Genomic DNA, 17,630 nt, shown 5'->3' with positions numbered 1-17,630 from the left:
CGGAGCCGTCGCCCGCGGTGCCTGCGCGACGCGCCGGGACGTCCGAACGCGAGAGCTCTCTCGCTCCGTCGCATGGATGCGGCCGCGTTTGGGACGCATCGATGGCTCTCGTCGCGCGCTCGAAGCACCCGCGCTCTCGGATCGACGCCGGCCCGAAGATTCGAGTGCCGCGCGGCGCGCGCGCCCGTGCGGGCGCCGAAGTAGAGGCCGTAGTCCGCGCCCGTGTCGAGGGCGACGGCGCCGCCGGCCTCGTAGAGGCCGTCGAAGTAGAGCGCCCAGTCCGACCCGTCGTAGGTGAGGCAGTAGTGGTGCCAGGCGCCGTCGTCGGAGCCGGCGACGTCGACGTCGACGTCGTAGCCGTCGCCGCCGTAGAACTGGACCTGGATGCGCCCGTCGACGGGCGTCGGGTTGCCGCTGTCCGTGGAGAGGCCGAACTCCTCGCCGTCGGCGTCGGAGCCGACGGAGAAGAGCGCGCCGCCGTCGAAGGCGTCGACGACGGCCCAGGCGCAGACGGTCCTCGGGAGCGCGGCCGAGACGTACGACGACACCGCGCCCGCGCCCGCGTACTGGCCCGAGCCGTCGAAGGCGAGGGCGCCGCGCTGATCGAGGCCCGTCGTCGCCGTCGCGCCCGAGACGAAGCCGTCGAGGCCCGCGCCGGAGTCGTCCGCGGCCGTGCCGTCGTCGAACGAGTAGTGCGCGACGAGGCTCGAGGCCATCGCGTAGGCCGTCGGCGCGGGGGAGGCCGTCGGCGCGGGCGTGAACGACACCTGGAACGCGACGGCGTCCGTCAGCGACGGGTCGTCGGCGCAGGCGAGCGTCAGCGTGTACGCGTTGACCTCGGCGTCGCCCGCGACCGTGGTCTCGAGCGAGCCGTCGTTGTCCGTCGTCGTCGTCGCGACGACGGTCCCGTCGACGTCCGCGACGGAGACGTCGAGCGTCGCGCACGCGCTCGCGTCGCCGCGGTAGACCCAGGTGAGCACGCAGGCGACGTTGGCGACGCAGGTCGAATCGACGCCGATGGCCGAGACGGCGAGGAAGGAGGCCGTCGGCGCGGCCGTCGAGGGCCCGGGCGTCGGCTGGGGCGTCGGCTGGGGCGTCGGCAGGGGCGTCGGCAGGGGCGTCGGCTGAGGCGTCGGCTGAGGCGTCGGCTGAGGCGTCGGGTCGTAGAGGTAGCAGACGACGCCCGCCTGCTCGCCGTTGCCGCAGTTGTGCGCCGAATTGTACGCGCACGCCGCGAGGTAGTTCTCGGAGCCGCCGCAGCTCACGTCGTCGTAGACGAAGTTGCCGCCGTTGTCCGCGGAGCCGAAGTAGTTCGTCGACGTCGCCGACCAGGCCTGGTAGCCCGTCCCGAAGACCTGCCGGCAGACGACGTCCGCGTCGGCGATCTCCCAGCCGTCGTCGCAGACGTTGCCCCAGGCGTTCGTCGCCGGGTTGAGCGCGTAGATCGTGCCCGAGTAGGCGTCCGGGCCGTCGAGGAGCACGATGGACCCCGAGGTGCAGCAGGCGCCCGCGTACTCCGTCCCTCCGCAGTTGTGCGCCGTGGTGCCGGCGCACAGGTAGAGGTACGCCTCGCTGCCGGTGCACTGGATGTCGTCGTAGCCCATGCCGTACCATCCGTCGGTGAGCTGCGAATAGACGTGGTACGCGTACCAGTTCCAGGACCCGGAGGGGCTGCCGGCGCTCACGCCGCCGTAGGCGTCGCGGCAAAAGACGTGGGCGTCGACGATGTCCCAGTAGTCGTCGCAGACGTTATACCAGCTCGACGTGTAGGTGACGACCGTGCCGCAGGTGCTCCCGCCCTGGATGAAGCCGTACTGGCCCGCGGCGACCGCCGGGAGCAGCAGCAGCCTCCACCTGAGAAGTGGATGCGCCATCGCAGAGGCACTCTGGCTGGAAATATAATTCTGCGGTGAAGTGCAATTTATGGATCTTGGGGGCCGATCTTAAATTGTTTAGCGGTCGCGCGCGCGCGGGGCGGCGCCGGCGGCGCCGGCGAGGTCTCGCTGGAGCTCGACATCAGGCATGTTGTGGTCGGGTTCGGTCGCCGACGCGGGGACGAAGGGGCCGTCGTCGGACGGGGCTGCCCCATCGCTTCGGCGCCTCGGGCAGCACTCGGACGCGCCGCCGGAGCGGCGGCATCGTGTGCGCCAGCGAGGGCTGCCTCACGACGACGCCGAGGCCCCGGGGCGCCGCCGGTCACGACGTGAGGTCGGAGTGCTGCGTCTCGCAGTCGAGATCGCGCGCGCGCGAGTGGGTGACGGCCGCGGCGCGCGGCGCGCACCGCGCGCCAAACGATCATCGACGCTGCGATGGAACCGACACAGAACTGCGCGGACAGGCGTTGGAGAGCATGTTCGCGGCTCGGTCATTCAAAACCCCCACGCGCGTCTACGCGCGTAGCGAGAAAGGGGGCAGCTCCATGAGCTAGCGGAACCAAATACGTACAGCGAGCCATTAACATTCTAGCTAGGAGAATCTTGAACCTAGAAATTCTGTGAACTGTGAAGGAACGGGTTTGCGCTGGCTAAGAGTTGAGGATCTGAGGGTCGCCTTAAGAGTTGCGCTTCCCATGAAGTTGTCTGTGTCCGGCGCCAGTACTTTTCGTGGAAGATACGCAAAGACCCAAGAGAGAGAGAGAGAGATCGCACTAGTTTTGTTGACGACCCTCGTGGGGCCTGATGCTTTCGTCCGGATGTGCCTGGGTCTAAAGTCCGGCCAACCGGAGCTGCCGGCGGGCCTCCAAGAGAGGCAGTTTAAGTACCCCAAAGAGCTCTGCCAAGCAGAGTACCCCTTGCGGCCAGTCCCCGCGCAGCCCCCCCAGTAAAACCGCAGCCCCCCGCCATGGCCCCGAGCATGCGGCCGAAGCGCAAGACCCCCGCGGACGCCCAGTTCCTCACGGGCGACGACTACGCCGAGGCCCACGACCTCAGCGAGCGCGACGCCGTGCTCGGCGGCCGGCGGTGCCGCAAGAAGGCCAAGGGCGGCGCCGCCTCCTCGGGGGGCCAGCTCACGCAGGAGGAGCTCGGCCGCATCGGCGGCCGCTGCGCCGGGCGCATCGGCGAGAACCGCTACGTCGCGGGCGTCGTCAAGGACAGCCGGAGCCGGTGCCAGTTCCGCGGCTGCGCGCGGCGCTGCCTCGTGCCCGGCGACTCGCGCCTGGGCAAGCGGCCGCCGAGCCTGCGCCACGGCACGTCCCTCAAGACCACGTGGTACCACCTGCCCTGCGCGTTCGCGGCCTTCCGCGGCTGCGCGCGGAAGTCGAAGGTCGTCACGGCCCTCGCGGACATCGAGGAGGGCCTCGACGAGCTCCCGGCGGAGGACCGGGCCCTCGTCGCCGCGCTCATCGACGAGTTCAACGACGACCGCGCCCGCGAGGAGGCCGCGCGCGCGGCGATCGCGCACGACGACCGCCGCGCGCCGCGGCCGCGGCGCGAGAGCCGCTGGGCGCGGCCCGCGGTCGTCTCCTTCGACGGCTCCACGGACGGCGAGTGGTCCGTCTACTCGTCGGCGTCCAAGCCGCACCCCTGCACCGTGTCGCTCGCGCTGCCCTCCCGGAGCCTCCTCGACGCGCCGCCGCCGCCGGTCGTCGTCCCGCGGAAGGCGCCGCCCCTCGTGCCCCGCCCCCGGTCCGCGAGCCTCGACGCCGACGTCGCCCTCGAGGCCCTCGACAACGACCGCTTCCTCGCGTCGCCGGGGCACTCGCCGCGCGGCGCCGCGCCGCCGCCGCCGCTCCAGCTCGAGACGGACGACGACGACGACGTCGCGGACTTCGACTTCTTCGACGGCTTCGACTTCGACGAGGCCTTCGGCCCGGGCTTCGAGGAGCCCCCGAAGCCGTCCTTCCTCGCGAAGCGCCTCCTCGACGACCCGGAGACCGACGCGGTCTTCGCGCTCTGCGCGCCCATCGACGGCGACTGGCCCCTGCCCCTCGACCTTGCGGCCTCCGCGTGAGCGCCCCGCCCCCCCCGCCCTAAGAGCCCACGCCCTATGATAGCCGGGGACGGGCGCGTCGTCGCGACCCCGCGGCCGCCGCGCGGAAGGAGCCGAAGGGGGCGCCCCGGCCCCCCGCCCTACGAGGTCCGCGCCCTAGCAGAGGAAGGAGCCGAAGAGGGACGTGTCGACGGCGTTGGACCAGTCGTGGCACCAGAGCGAGTCGAGGGACACGACGGGCTTGAGGCACCGCGACCGCGCCTGTGCCGAATTCAACCACTGGTTTGGGTGGTCCTGACCAAACTTGAGAATTCTCTAGCTCGGTCAAATCGAAGTCGATTCGGCTGATTTTTGGACGAATCGATTGCTCTCATCGAGTTCTCGAAGCGAAGCCAAAGGAATTGCGTCGAAACATTCGCGTACGCTCACATTGAAGTCGGGTTGAAGATTTGAATTCGGCACCGCGACCGCGCGGCCAGGAGCGCGTAGGCGAGCCGGTCGACGTTCGACGTGAACTTGCCGACGAAGGCGTCGCAGCGGGCGAGGATGGCGACGTCGTCGAGCACGGACGACGCCGCCGCCGACGCGTCGAAGGAGCGCCGCGCGCGCGCCGCCGTGCCGTCGAGCACCTGGGAGACGTCGGTCCGTCGGTCCGTCGTTTCGGCCGACGTTCGGACGGGCGATCGTCGCCCGGCGCGAGCGCGCGCGGCATTCGGCCCCGGTCGCGCGCGGCGTCCCAGAGCGGCGGCGGCTTGTCCGCGGGCGGCGCCGCGGCCGCCTGCGAGGGCGCGGAGGGTCGCGGGCTCGGGACGAGGCGACGCGGGCGCCGGCGGCCGCCGTGAAGAAGACGGGCAGGCCCGCGGCGGCGCCCGCGGCGCGCGCCTCGGCGACGACGGACGGGTCGTCCGTGGCGACGAAGACGGACCGCACGCCGTAGCCTGCGGGGGCCCGCGGTGTGGCCGCGCGGCCCGAACGCTCGCCGCGACGCGGGCCGTCGCGCGCGCGCATCGCGAGCCTGGGCAGGAAAAGAGAGATTCAACGTCGCTTCAACGTGAGCGTTCCGCGCGCGCGCGTTCCGGGAAACACATCCACGCTTCGAGAGATGATCGCCCGTCCAAAAATCAGCCAAAACGAGTGGAACACGGCCGAGCTAGGACGTTTTGCACCCTTTTCCCGCGCCGATCGCGAGCGCGTGGTACCAGTACTCGCCGAAGGGCGAGCAGCGCCGCGCCTTGGACGCCTCCTGGGCCGCGCGGCACGAGTCGCCGCGGCGCACGTGGACGCCGAGCAGCGGCCGCGGCGCGCGGCGCACGCCGGCCGCGGCCGCGGCGCGCGCGAGGCGCGCGCGGCTCGCCGCGTTCGGCCGCGCGAGGTGCGCGAGGAGCTGGGCGACGTACCAGAAGTCGCCGCGGTCCTCGACGCCGCGCGGCGCGGGCGCGCGGTCGCGCTTCATCGCGGACGCCCGGAGCGTCGGGACCGCGCACGTGTCGCCTGGGCAGGAAAAGAGTGATTCAAGTTCGCTTCAACGTGAGTGTTCCGCGCGCGCGCGTTCCGGAAAAAGCATCCATGCTTCGAGACCGTTCCGAGAGATGATCGCTCGTCCAAAAATCAGCCGAAACGAGTGGAAAACGGCCGAGATAGGAGCCTTTTCAAGTTGGGAACTTCGCTCTCTTTTCCTGCCCTGCGCGTCGCCGCCGCAGGCGCCGCGCGCCGCGCCGGACCGCCACGCGCGCGGGATGTCGGCCTCGCCGAGCGCCTCGATGGCGTCGTAATCGCCGCACTCCGGCGCCGCGGCGCCGCCGCAGGCGTTCGCGCGCTTCCGCCGCGCGCGCTTGAGCGCCGCGGCGGCGGCGGCCGGCGGCCGCGGCCGCGCGGCCGCCGCGCCCGCGTGGGGCGCCGGGTAGCCGAGCGCCCGCTCGCAGCGCGGCGCCGTCGGGAGGAAGTAGCAGGCGAGGGACGCGCAGGACCCGTTGGCGTAGGCGCCGAGCGGCGGCGTGAGCATCGTCCGGTTCGCCGCGACGGCGTACCTCAGCGGCAGCACGAGCGCGTTGAGGTGGCTCCCGAGGGCGTTCGTGCCCCCGACGGGCAGGAACGGGTCGGCGCAGGCTTCGCCCAGGGACCGCAGGAGCGCGTGCAGCGCGTCGGCGTCGGCGTCCCGCGGCGCCTCGGCCGCAAAGGTTGCGGGCTCGGGCAGGAAGGCGTTGGACCGCTCGAGCGCCGACCGCTGCGCGCGCGTCCACGGCACGCAGAGGTGCTCCTTCGCCGCGGCGACGGCGAGCGCCGAGAGCGTCGCAACGCGGAGCATCGGGGTTCGAGGCGGCGCTTTTTCAGGGCTCCATCGTGGATTCGAAGTTTGGTGATGCACAGCTCGAGAAGTCGCGTATGGCCGTCAGTGCAGACAAAATCCAATACGCCGCGTTCGACAGAGGCGCCCACTGCGCGGTCATGGCTCGTAGCATCGTCATGATGCGCGCCCTCGGCTGGCGGCTCCATCGTGGTGCGATGGGCACCGCCGGGGCTGCTCATGTTGGCCCCATGCCGCGAACCGGTCGTGACTCCAGCACCCCTGGCGCCGTGTCGCCGAGCGACGATTGTCCCAAGCAGATCCAAATCGCGCCGCACATCAATTTCAAAACCGCGCGACGCCGCGTCCACACGCTCGCGCGCCGCCCCTCGCTCGCGCGCCGCCCCTCGCCGCCTCCCCTCGCCTCCGCGCCCCGCGCGTCGTCGCCCCGCGAGCCGCTGGACCACCACACCCTTCCAGGTATTAGTACATCATGGGCAACACCGGCTCGTCATCGCGCTCCACGCGCCGCCGCGCGGCCGCCGCGCTCGAGGGCAACGTCACGCTGCGCGCGCTCAACACCGAAGGCGTCATGAGCAACATCCTGGGGTGCCTGACGCACCGGTACTCGCCGTCGGCGCCGACGCTCGAGCGCGAGAACGCCATGCTGAACTCGCCCAAGTCCACGGGCGTGTTCAAGAAGGACATCGACGGCATCAACTCCGAGGGCCAGGTGCTCTACATCGCGCTCTCCCACTCCGTGCTCCTCAAGCCTCGCCTCGTGAACAAGCAAGGCACAGATCGCGCCAACCCTGCAATCGAGCTCTGGCCCCTGCCCCGCGCCACGGGCAAGGACATCATCAAGTGCGGCTCGACGTCGCCCATCTGGTGGACGCCCCAGGCGGACACGTTCTACTCCCACGACAGCTGGCGCGTCGACAGCGGGTGCCTCTTCGCCTACACGAGCATGAAGAAGATGCCCATCTGGTCCGACGGCGTCTACGGCATCAAGGTCGAGAACGAGCACGAGACGCTCACGGGCGGCCCCAAGCTGAAAGGCCAAAAGTCCCGCCACGCCTGCGCGCGCGTCTTGAACGCCGAAGAGCTCGACGGCCGCGCGCTCGCCGACGTGCCGGATGGAGTGCTCCACATCTACAACATGTTGCCCGACGGGCACCCGGGCAAGGCCTTCATCCGCCACGCCCTCACGCTCGGGGTCGGCGACGCCACGAACTTCTCCGTGTGCGTCTGCCTCATGGGCCTCGAGGCGGCCAAGCTCCTCGCGCAGGCCAAGTTCGGCGAGGAGGACATCATCAAGACGATGCGCTGGATTGAGAAGGCCTCGGGAGTGGCGGAGAACTACGTGGGCGACCTCTACAAGCTCGGCGCGGCCATGGCGCACTACTCCTTCAACCGCCTCATCGTCCCGCTCCACGACTTCTACGTGGTCTGCGAAAAGGGTGACATCATCTACCTCCCCGGCGGCGAGGACGGCATCGGCCGCGCCTATCGGGCGCTGAGCCAGATCAGATTCTACGACTCCTCGCTCGTCGTCGTCGACCCGCCGGCCGGCGTCGAGGGCCCGGGGCTCCTGACCAAGGTGTCGCGCGTCGAGCCGCCCCTGTTCAACGCCTTCGGCGACGGCGTCGACTATCTGTCCATTTGGGAGCACACGGAGATTCTTCGAGAGATGAAGCGTCTACGTTGGTTTCCCGTCGACTCGATCTGCCAGGACGTCGTCGCGGTTGTTCACCGCCACGTCGTCGCCGGCGACGGCGGAACTATCCTGCTCGCGGCAACCGATGGGAAGAAGGTCGTGTCGATCTCGACGCACAAGACGGCGGACCTGCACCGCTGGGGCGGCGAGTACCCGTCGCACCTGACGTCGGGCCAGTTCTACGAGCGAGTGGTCAACGGTCGCGCCTGGGCCAACACCAACGCGCCGGAGGCGCGCGGACCGTACTTCCGCGGGAACGTGTTGTCGCGATCCCATGTGAATTCGCACCAGAAGCTGCTTTCCGTCGCGATGGTCGCTTCGGGCGCCGTCTCCTCCGACGAGCTCGCGGCGGCCAACTGGCCGACCATGGTCGGCATGATCACGGCGGCCGACTTCCAATCCGAAGCCTACTGCACACTGGTGACGCGCGCCATGGGGTACATCCAAGACGAGGGCTCCAACGCCCCCGTAGGCGGCCTGCCCGACCCCGAGTGGCGCGCGGCCCTCCACGCGGCCCTCCTCCACATCTAGGCCGGCGCGAGCTAACGTCTACCGGAAGGTGAAGCGGCGCAACAACCTCGTGCCCATCTCGTGCCCGTCGAGATGAGCAAAGTCGTAAGCATGTTAGGTAAGCCGTTGCGTCCCACCCCGGACCTCAAGCCTAGAAGATGCCGCGCGCAGGGAGAAAAATTAGCGCTTCTTCAGGAGCGCCAGCGCGACGAGGCCTCGCGCGGCGGCCGCGCGGCGCGCGCGCCCGCTCCGCCGGCGGCGGCGGCGGCGCGCCGCTGACCTACTACAGCGCCTGGTTCTGCCCCTTCGCGCACCGGGCGACGATCGCGCTGGAGCACCACGGCATCGACTACGAGTGGGTCGAGGCGCTCGGCTGGGAGCGGCGCGAGGCGTCCGGCGACGAGGACTTCGACGCGAGCGAGCGCGACGACTGGTGGTACCACTGGAAGCACCCCGACCTCCTCCGGGCGAACCCCGACGGCATGGTGCCGACGATCACGTCGGCCGACGGCCGTTTGGTCGTCACGGAGTCCATCGTCTGCTGCCAGTTCGCCGACGGCGTCGCGGCCGCGCGCGGCGGCGCGGCGGCGCCGCTCGTGCCGGCGGACCCGTGGGAGGCGGCGCGCGCGCTCGTCTGGGCGAGCCGCGTCAACACGACGGTGACGTCCGAGTACTACAAGTGCCTCGTGCGCACCGACGAGACGGAGCGGCGCGAGGCCTTCGACCGCCTCGTCGAGGGCCTCGCGCACTTCGCGGAGGCCAAGCGCGGCACCTTCTTCTCCGGCGAGGGCCTGGGCATCGTCGACTGCGTGCTCCTCCCCTACGCGTTCCGCCTCTACGTGCTGGAGCACTACCGGGGCTTCGCCGTGCCCCGGGACCGGCCCTGGTCCGACGCCTACTTCGCGTGGCTCGACGCCGCGACGGGCCTGCCGAACGTCGCGAAGACGCTCCCGGACAAGGCCAAGTACCTCAAGCACGTCGCCAAGTACGCCCACGGCGCCGCCCGCTCCAAGGTCGGCAACGCCGTCCGCCGCGGCGCCAACGCCCACGACTACGACCACAAGATCGACGGCGACGCGGCCGCCTAGGGGGTTACGGTGACCTGGAGAAGTCGCCGTGGCGCCATACTTTTCCTTGTTGCCCCGCGGAGTCGCCGGTTCTTAACCACGTGCGGCCGCCACCAGCGCGATAGCGACAGCGAGGAGAGCGGGAGACGGACGGCGAGCAGTCGGGGCGCCGGAGACGTCTAGGTCGTCGTTGTCGTCGTCGTCGGTGGGCGTGCTGCTCCGGCCGTCGCACAGCAAGAAACGCGTCAGCTCCAACTCATCGGCGTTTCCGCCGCGCATCGGCGTTTCCGCCGCGCCAGACGCCGATGAGTTGGAGCTGACGCCACGGTGAAGAGAGGCAGCCCTCAGTGGGAACGATGGCGCGCTGCTCCGGCCATGCGCCGCCGCGCAAGAAACGCCGATGAGCGCCGCGCTGCTCCTCGCGGCGGCGGCGCAGGCCTGCGGCGGCCCGCGCATCGTGCTCTTCAAGCATTTCCACGCGGTGTCGCCGGCGTCCATGTGCCCGGCCTGCTTCGCCTACGCCGTCACGTTCCGCGGGCCCCTCGCGCGCATCGTGAGCCACATGCGCTTCGCGGGCCTCGACGCGCGCGCGGTCGCGGCGCTCCTCGACAATTTCACGGTCGCGCCGTCGCCGGTCTGGGGCCGCGGCAGCGCCTGGTTCACGAACCTGTACGTGCGCGAGCTCAGCGGCGTCGACGCCTACGGCGCGCCGCCGGCGGCCGTCGGCGAGGCCGCGCTCGCGGCCGCGGCATCGGCCGTCGCGAACTTCGACGTCGTCCTCATCCTGGAGCACCTCGGCGACCACCTCGCGCAGCTGACATGCGTTCTCGGCTGGGCCGACGTCGCCGAGGTGGCGCTCAACGGCAACGGCCGCGCGTCCTTCCGCGACGTCGCGGGCCTCGACGCGACGTTCCACGACCGGCTGGCCGCGGCGAACCGGCTCGACGGCGCGCTGTTCGCGCGGGCGGTCGCGCGCGCGGAGCTCCTCACGGCGCGCTGCCGCGGGGCGCCTACTTAGAGCCAGTTCTCCTCGAGCACGCGCAGGTCCCCGACGTTCGGTTGCGGCCGCCGCGACGATCGGGGCCGCGCCGCGGACGGGCCGGAGGTGAGCCGCGCGAAGCGCCGCCGCACGTGGGCGGCCCAGGCGTCGAAGTCGGCGCGGTTCGTGATGGCCGCGCCGCGCCGGGCGTCGCCCTCGGGCGCCGCGGCGCCCGCGGCCGGCTCGGGCCAAGGAGGCGGCGGCGGGAAGTCGTCGTACTCGTAGAAGGCGTCGGAGAAGCGCTCGAGGTGCAGGTTCCGCGCGACGTGGCGCGCGTGGCGCAGCGACGACGACGACGGCGACTTGACGGGCGTCCGGCTGTGCTTCTTCGCGCTCGCGCTGTTCGCGCGCAGGCGCCGCCGCTCCTCGGCGAGGAAGGCGCTCTTGTGGGCGGCGATGCGCTCCGACCGCACGCCCGCGTCGGCGTAGAGCCGCTCGCAGGCGTGGTGCGCCACACAGACCCCCCGGTCCGGGTCCCCGACGGGGCTCGACAGCACGAGCGCGGCCATCCCGATCGGAGCTGCCCCGACTGCACGTTGTGCGCAAAATCGACCTCACTTAACGATCTTTACCCGCATTCTCCGCGCTCGGCGGCGCCGAGAAACGAGGCTGCCCATGGCGTCGAAAGCAAACCACACCCAGAGCGAACAGCAGCAGCATGCGCCTCCCCAAGTTCGCGCCGTCGAGCATGCACCTCGCCGGCCGCGCGCCGACCGCGATCATCCCGAGCCTCGCGAGGCCCGCGTCGGCGCCGACGACCAAGGGGGCCACGCTCGCGCGGGCCGTGGAGCGCGACGACCACCTCGCGCTCCCGGAGCACTTCAACCGCCCGAAAACGGCACGCCGCGTCGATAGCACCATCGAGATCGGCGCGACCTTGCTACTCCAGCCGAACGAGCTCTTCGCGCTCGCCGCGGTCTTCCGCGATCTGGACGCCGACGCCAACGGCGTCGTCGACGTCGAGGAGTTCCTCGCCCGCGTCGGCGTGCACAATACCTTCGCGCGCCGCGTCTTCTCCATCTTCGACGCCGACGGCGACGGGAAGGTCGACTTCCGGGAGTTCGTCGTCGCGCTCTGGCAGTTCTGCACCGCGGACGACGTCGGCGAGTGCGCGTTCCGCTGCTTCGCGACGCTCCACGAGGGCGTCTACGAGGTCGGGGCCGCCGAGCGGGCCTACCTCGTCGACGCCGTGCACCACCCTTCGAACGAGGCCGCGCGCGTGTCCTTCGGGCTCGTGGACACGTCGCTCGGCGCCGAGGTCCGCGGCGGCCGGCGCCGCGAGGCGACGCGCAAGTCCCTCGCGAAGCTCGGCGACGGAAACGCCGTCGGCCTCCGGGCGTGGAACGCGTGGGTCTCGAAGCACCCCGAGGTCGCGACGCCGTTTCGGCTCGCGCGGCGGGCCCTCCGCGCGGCCTGCGGCGGCGACGAATTCTGGAGCCGCGTCGCGGCCCGTCGACGGGACAAGGGCCTCGGCTCCTGGCTCGATGTCGAGGCGACCCTCGCAGTCGCGCACAACTTCGGCGCGTCGAGCCGCCGCCGCGGCCGCCGCGGCCGCGCGCCGCTCCGCTCCGCCGAGGAGCCGCCGCCCGGCCGCCGCGGCGCGGCGCCGCTCCCGCGCATCGCCTCCGGCGTCGAGGTCGCGGACGCCGCGGCCGCGGAGCACGACACGGTCGCGGCCTACTGCGCGCGGCGCGCGGCCTACGTCATCCCCGACGCGGACGCGCGGCGGCGCTTCCTCGACCCGCCGCGGCGGCGCAAGCTGCCGCGGACCGTCCTCGACCGCCCCGGCCCCCGAGACTCCCTCTACAGCTAAGCGAGCATGCCGAGACTGTCCTCGAGGTCGAAGACGTCGCCCGCGACCCAGGCCCCCGGCGCGGCGCCGCGCGCGTAGCCGTGGACGCGCCGGTGGAGGCACGTCGTCGCGTCGGAGTAGAAGGGCTGCAGCAGGAGCGTGTCGCCGAGCGCGAAGCGCTCGTCGTGGTTCGACACGTCGAGGTACGCGTGCTCCGCGTTGACCCGGCGCACGACGACGCGCGGGTGCGACACGCAGAGGGGCATGCCCTTGAAGGACGCCTTGAAGCCCGCGTCCGCCATGACGACGCCCCTCGACTTCTGCTTGGCCACGGAGACGACCTGGACGACGAGGAAGAGGCACCGCAGGAACGGCGCGGGCGGCCGGAGCCGCGCCATCGTCGCCTGGGCGGGACGAGGGCGCGACGTTCCCGACTTCCTAGCTCGGCCGATTTCCACTCGTTTCGGCCGATGTTTGTACGAGCGATCGTCGCTCGGAGCGGTCTCGACGCGGATGCTCGCGCGCGCGCGGAACGCTCAAGGTTGAAGCGACTTCCCCGTTCCCGCCCCGATCGTCGCTTCGTACGTCGCGCACTGGAAGCACGCGCCGCCGGCCTGGACCTCCGTGACGCCGCCCAGCGTCGCCGCGAGCACGTAGTTGCCGGAGCCCGCGCCGGAGACGACGGCGACGTCGAGGCCCGCGGCCTCGACGGCCGCGCGCGCGGCCGCGAGGCGCGCCGCGACGAGCCGCGTCTCCCGGAGCGCCGCGGGCGACGCGTCCTGCGCGTGGCCGTCGTAGCCCATGAGGCCGTCGAAGACGACGCCCGGCGCGGCGGCCGCCGCCGCGGCGAGCGCGACGATGGACGCGTGGTCGCCGTGGGGCACGCCGCAGCGGCCCTGGCCGACGTCGACGTCGACGAGGACCCGGATTTCCGCGCCCGCGGCCGCCGCGGCCCGGGACAGCGCCGCGAGGTTCGCTTCGTCGTCGACGGCGACGCTCACCGTCGCCCGCGCGCCGAGCGCGACGAGCGCGGCGATCTTCGCTTCGCCGACGACCTCGTTCGCGACGAGGACGTCGCCGACGCCCGCGTCGACGACGGCCCGCGCCTGGGACACCTTGGCGCACGTGATGCCCACGGCGCCCGCGTCCACGCACGCCTTGGCGAGCGCGCCGCAGCGCAGCGCCTTCGCGTGCGGGCGCCAGCGGCAGCCGCTCGATCGGACGTGCGCGGAGAGGGCCGCGGCGTTGTGGCGGAAGGCCTTCGCGTCCATGACGAGCGCCGGCGTGTCCAGGCCGTCGGCCTTCGCCGCGTCCAGCAGGCCGGCGTAGTTCTCGCCGAAGCCGAAGACCGCGGCCGCCGCGCCCGGCGCGTCGAGCGTGTTCGTCAGGGCCCGCCCCGGCGTCGCCGCCTCGACGACGGTGCCGCCGTCGACGACGAAGACGCCGCCCACGAGCACGTGGGCCACGTCGACGCGCGGCTGCTCGCCCTCGAAGGCCACGCGGCGCCGGCGGTCGTCGAACACGGCGACGTCCGCGTCGCAGCCGACCTGTGTGGAATTCAAATCTTCAACCCGACTTCAATGTGAGCGTATGCGACCGTTTCGACGCAAGCTCTTCGGCTGTGCTTCGAGAACTCGACGAGAGCAATCGATTCGTCCAAAAATCAGCCGAATCGACTTCGATTTGACCGAGCTAGAGAATTCTCAAGTTTGGTCAGGACCACCCCAAACCAGTGGTTGAATTCCACACTGCAGCCGACCTGGAGCCGCCCCTTGGCCCGGAAGGCCGCGCAGGCGTGCTCGAGGCGTAGGGCCGGGTGGAGCGTCATCTTCGCCAGCGCCTCGAGCGTCGACAGCGGGCCCCGGTCCCGCGCGAGGCCCCCGAGGAGCGCCGAGAACGTCCGCGCGGCGCGCTCCGACGGCCGGCCGCCGTCGTCGACGGGCGGGCAGCCCGACGCGACCAGCGCGGGCGGATGGAGGAGCATCGCGTCGCCGCGCGCGCCCGCGACGCTCACGAGGCCGTGCTCGGCCTCGCCCGGCCCGACGAGCGCGCGCTTCCGCTCGAGCGACTCCGCCGTGAGCGTCTCGCCCGTCGCGAGCCAGGCCACCCCGCCCGGGTCGTCGAGCCGGAGCCGCGCGTCGAAGCCCGGCGCGAAGACGGGGCTGTCGAGGCGGTAGAGGTCCGAGCCAAAGGGACCGCGCGAGGCCGTGACGTCGACGGTCCTCCGCGACCGGTCCAGGAGCTCCACGAGCAGCGGCAGGTCGTCGGGGGCGCCCGCGCCGAGCTCGAGCACGTGCGCCGGCGCGCCCGTCGCCGCCGCGCACGCGACGACCTCCCGCAGGTCGGCGAGCGCCGCCGGCGCGCCGGCGCGCGGCGTCGCGAAGACCGCGGCGCCCCAGCGCGCGGCGGCGTCGAAGCAGCGCAGCACCTCCTCGGCGTCGGCGCCGGGCACGTAGCGCAGGCACAGGGCGACGCCGAGCGCGCCGTCGCGGAGGCCGTCGTCGAGCCGCGAGAGCACGCGGCGGCCCGTGCGCGGGTCGCTCCGCTGGCTCGCGGACGCGTTGCCGCAGCAGAAGCAGGCGCTGCTCAGGTGGGGCTCGTCGTGGTGGGGGTCGTAGCGCACGACCTCGCAGGTCGCCGTCATCGAGTTGTTCCGCGACCGCCGCCGCTCCATCATCTCGTCGGTCATGCGGCCGCTCCTCCGCCGCGGCGGCGGCGACGCGGGGCCGCCCGGCGACCCCGGCTCGTTGGTCCGGTCCGCGAAGGCCGCGGCGCGGCAGCACGAGAAGCCCGCCGCGACGCCGTAGTGGAGCAGCTGGCCGCCCGCGCGGCACCGGAGCCACTCCGCGACGTCCGAGCAGCCGAGGCCGAGCTCGAGGTGCGTCGTGACGCCGTCGAGCGCCTGGGCGCGCGCCGTGGGGCCGTGGCCGGCGCCGTGGGAGTGGACATCGATGAAGCCCGGCGCGACGCAGAGGTCGCTGCAGTCGACGACGCGCGCCGCCTCCGGCACGGGCGCGGCGCCGTCGACGACGCACGCGATGCGGCCGCCCTTGATGCCCACGTGCCGCACGCCGTCGAGGCCCGTCTCCGGGTCCAGCGCGCGGCCGTGGGCCAGCACGACGTCGAGCATCGCAGCCTTTTCTGCTGCTTTCGAGGCAGCCCAGACTGCGCGACAGAAGATGGGCTGCAAGGGGGGTTCAAATACAAAGGCAATTCCACGCGACGTGCACCAAACGAAAAATGAGGCTGTTTCCGGGACTGCGAGTGATGTCCTGCCTTCCTCGGCGCTGAACTCGTTGGAAGGTTCGCCTCCGCGCGTTCCAGTCGCCGGCCTCGACGCGCCGCGACACGAGCTCGAGCTGTAATGGAATGACGCGGCGTCTGGGCTGCCCCTGGGCCGCCCTCCTCGGCGCGGCCGCGGCGCGCGGCAGCCCCACCGTCGGCTGCTTCGGCGACTCCATCACGCGGGGCGACGCGTCCCACGAGGGCGGCGGCGTCATCGCGGCGCGCGGCAACTACCCGCTCGCGCTCGCGGACTTGCTGGGCGCGGCCGTCGGCAACTACGGCGTCTCCGGCGCGACGGCCGCCTCGTACGCGGCGACGGACGAGTACGCCGCGGGCGTCGCGAGCGAGCCCGACTACGCCGTCGTCATGCTCGGCCACAACGACGCCAAGGGCGCCTTCGACGAGGCCGCGTTCCGCGAGGACTACGGCCGCGTGCTCGCGTCCGTCGGCGCCGCCGCGGGCGCGGTCTTCGCGCTGACGCCCGTGCCGGCCATCGGCGCCTGCTGCGGCATCGACATCGACATCGTCAACGACGAGCTCCCGGGCGCCGTCGCCGGCGCCGTCGGCGACCTCGGCGGCGGCTTCGTCCTCGTCGACGCCGCGCGCGGCTGGACCGACGCGACCGCGTGCTTCCCCGAGGCCTCGCGGCCGGCGACCTGCGCCGACTACTACGTCGCCGACGGCCTCCACCTCTCGGCGCAAGGCTCGGACCTCCTCGCGGCGCTGGTGCTCGAGGCCATCGTCGCGCACGAGGGCCGCGACGACGGGGCCCGGTATGAGGCCTCGGACGACGACGACCGGCCGGTCGTGAGGCGCGCGAACGCGTTCCTGCGGCGGCACTTCCCCTACGTCGCGCTGCTCCTCTTCTGCATGGTCGTGCTCCTCCTGTACCTCGTCGTCCGCGTCAAGATGCTGAGCTACCTCCGGAGCCGCCGGGAGCTCTTCAAGCCCGTCGAGTCGCCGCCGCCGGAGAAGGCCTAATGTCTATAGTGTAGCGGGCGGGGCCGAAGCTAAGTCAGACCGAGGAGGGGGCGCGGGAACTCTTCCGCGCCCCTCGGGACGTCGCCGGCTTACTTGGCCACCATCTTCTTGAACTTGGAGGGCTTGAAGTGGTAGGCCTTGACGCCGACGGTGACCGTCGAGACGACGGTGAGGATGAGCGAGATGGGGAAGACGCCGGACCCGAAGCCCCCCTGCGCGCGACGGGGTCTCGACGCGGCGCGCGCGAAAGCGTCGGGACGCGGAGCGCCGCGCCGACGGGATCCCGCCGTCTCCGTTGTACTTGCCGTTGCTGTAGAAGTGGCTCGCGTCGCCCGAGTAGTTCGGCATGCCCTGTATGGGGGGGGGGGTCGCGGCCCGGTCCGGGCGCGCGCGCGAGCGCCTCGACTCTCTCGGTCGAATCGGGGGGAACGAGCGAGCGCGTCCGTCGCGCGGACCCCGGCGCGCGCCTCCAGCCAGAAGAGGAAGTGGGAGAAGAAGAGGACGAACATCCAGTGCGGCTCGTTTTCCCACGCGAACTGGACGAAAGCCGGGTTGGCTTTCACGGGCTTGCGGAGCTCCGACACGCTCCCGTGGAAGGATTTCTCCGTCTCGAGCTCGCGTTCGACCTCCACGCCCTTGACCGGTGCTTGCATCTTCGTTTTTATTTGGACGGGCGGATCTCTCGGCGTTCTTGGCGAGGGGCGCGCGGCGCGGATCTCTTGGCGGTTCTTGGCGGCGAGCGCTTGCCACGGCTCAAGATTTTGAGAATCACGGACGCCGCCCGGACGCCTAGGCCTACATCTGCGACGCTCGCCTCGACCACCGCGCCCCCCCCCCCTTCGTCGGAGTCGCGCCGCATTTACGCGGCGCCCCCTCGACACACGCCCGCTCGGCTCGGGACCCGTCCCTCAGCGGTCGTAGGCGCGGACGCAGTTCGCGGGGACCTGCGCGGCCGCGTGGATGGACGTGCGCGTGCGGATGATGTCGAAGAGCTGGCTCAGCGGCGGCTTCAGGTTGACCTCGGG

The 17,630-nt window shown here is 71.9% G+C and overlaps 5 protein-coding genes across 5 annotated transcripts; 2 read left to right on the top strand and 3 right to left on the bottom strand.

Moving 5' to 3' along the window:
- Positions 1-1,172: 1,172 nt before the first annotated feature.
- On the bottom strand, positions 1,173-1,427 carry AURANDRAFT_7636 (hypothetical protein; the record flags this gene model as incomplete). Its single annotated transcript, XM_009038622.1, has 1 exon — positions 1,173-1,427. A coding segment is annotated over one exon (255 nt), but the record flags the coding sequence as incomplete, so codon positions are not given.
- Positions 1,428-2,841: 1,414 nt separating this feature from the next.
- On the top strand, positions 2,842-3,951 carry AURANDRAFT_64163 (hypothetical protein; the record flags this gene model as incomplete). The annotated part of the gene is made up of 1 exon (XM_009038864.1): positions 2,842-3,951. The coding sequence occupies one exon, from the start codon at positions 2,842-2,844 to the stop codon at positions 3,949-3,951; it is 1,110 nt and encodes a 369-aa protein (XP_009037112.1).
- A 1,129-nt stretch (positions 3,952-5,080) lies between these two features.
- AURANDRAFT_64162 (hypothetical protein) lies at positions 5,081-6,235 on the bottom strand (the record flags this gene model as incomplete). Its single annotated transcript, XM_009038672.1, has 2 exons — positions 5,081-5,421; positions 5,593-6,235. 2 exons carry the CDS (start codon positions 6,233-6,235, stop codon positions 5,081-5,083), a joined length of 984 nt encoding a protein of 327 aa, XP_009036920.1.
- Positions 6,236-8,713: 2,478 nt separating this feature from the next.
- Positions 8,714-9,478, top strand: AURANDRAFT_5092 (hypothetical protein; the record flags this gene model as incomplete). The annotated part of the gene is made up of 2 exons (XM_009038614.1): positions 8,714-8,800; positions 8,864-9,478. Coding segments are annotated over 2 exons (702 nt in total), but the record flags the coding sequence as incomplete, so codon positions are not given.
- Positions 9,479-14,002: 4,524 nt separating this feature from the next.
- On the bottom strand, positions 14,003-15,469 carry AURANDRAFT_64160 (hypothetical protein; the record flags this gene model as incomplete). Its single annotated transcript, XM_009038671.1, has 1 exon — positions 14,003-15,469. The coding sequence occupies one exon, from the start codon at positions 15,467-15,469 to the stop codon at positions 14,003-14,005; it is 1,467 nt and encodes a 488-aa protein (XP_009036919.1).
- Between the last annotated feature and the right edge of the window lie 2,161 nt (positions 15,470-17,630).

This window comes from Aureococcus anophagefferens (genome assembly GCF_000186865.1).
Source record: "Aureococcus anophagefferens unplaced genomic scaffold AURANscaffold_9, whole genome shotgun sequence".
Classification (NCBI taxonomy): domain Eukaryota; class Pelagophyceae; order Pelagomonadales; family Pelagomonadaceae; genus Aureococcus; species Aureococcus anophagefferens.
Note: the sequence above shows the minus strand (reverse complement) of the source record. Positions and strands in the feature narration are given on the sequence as shown.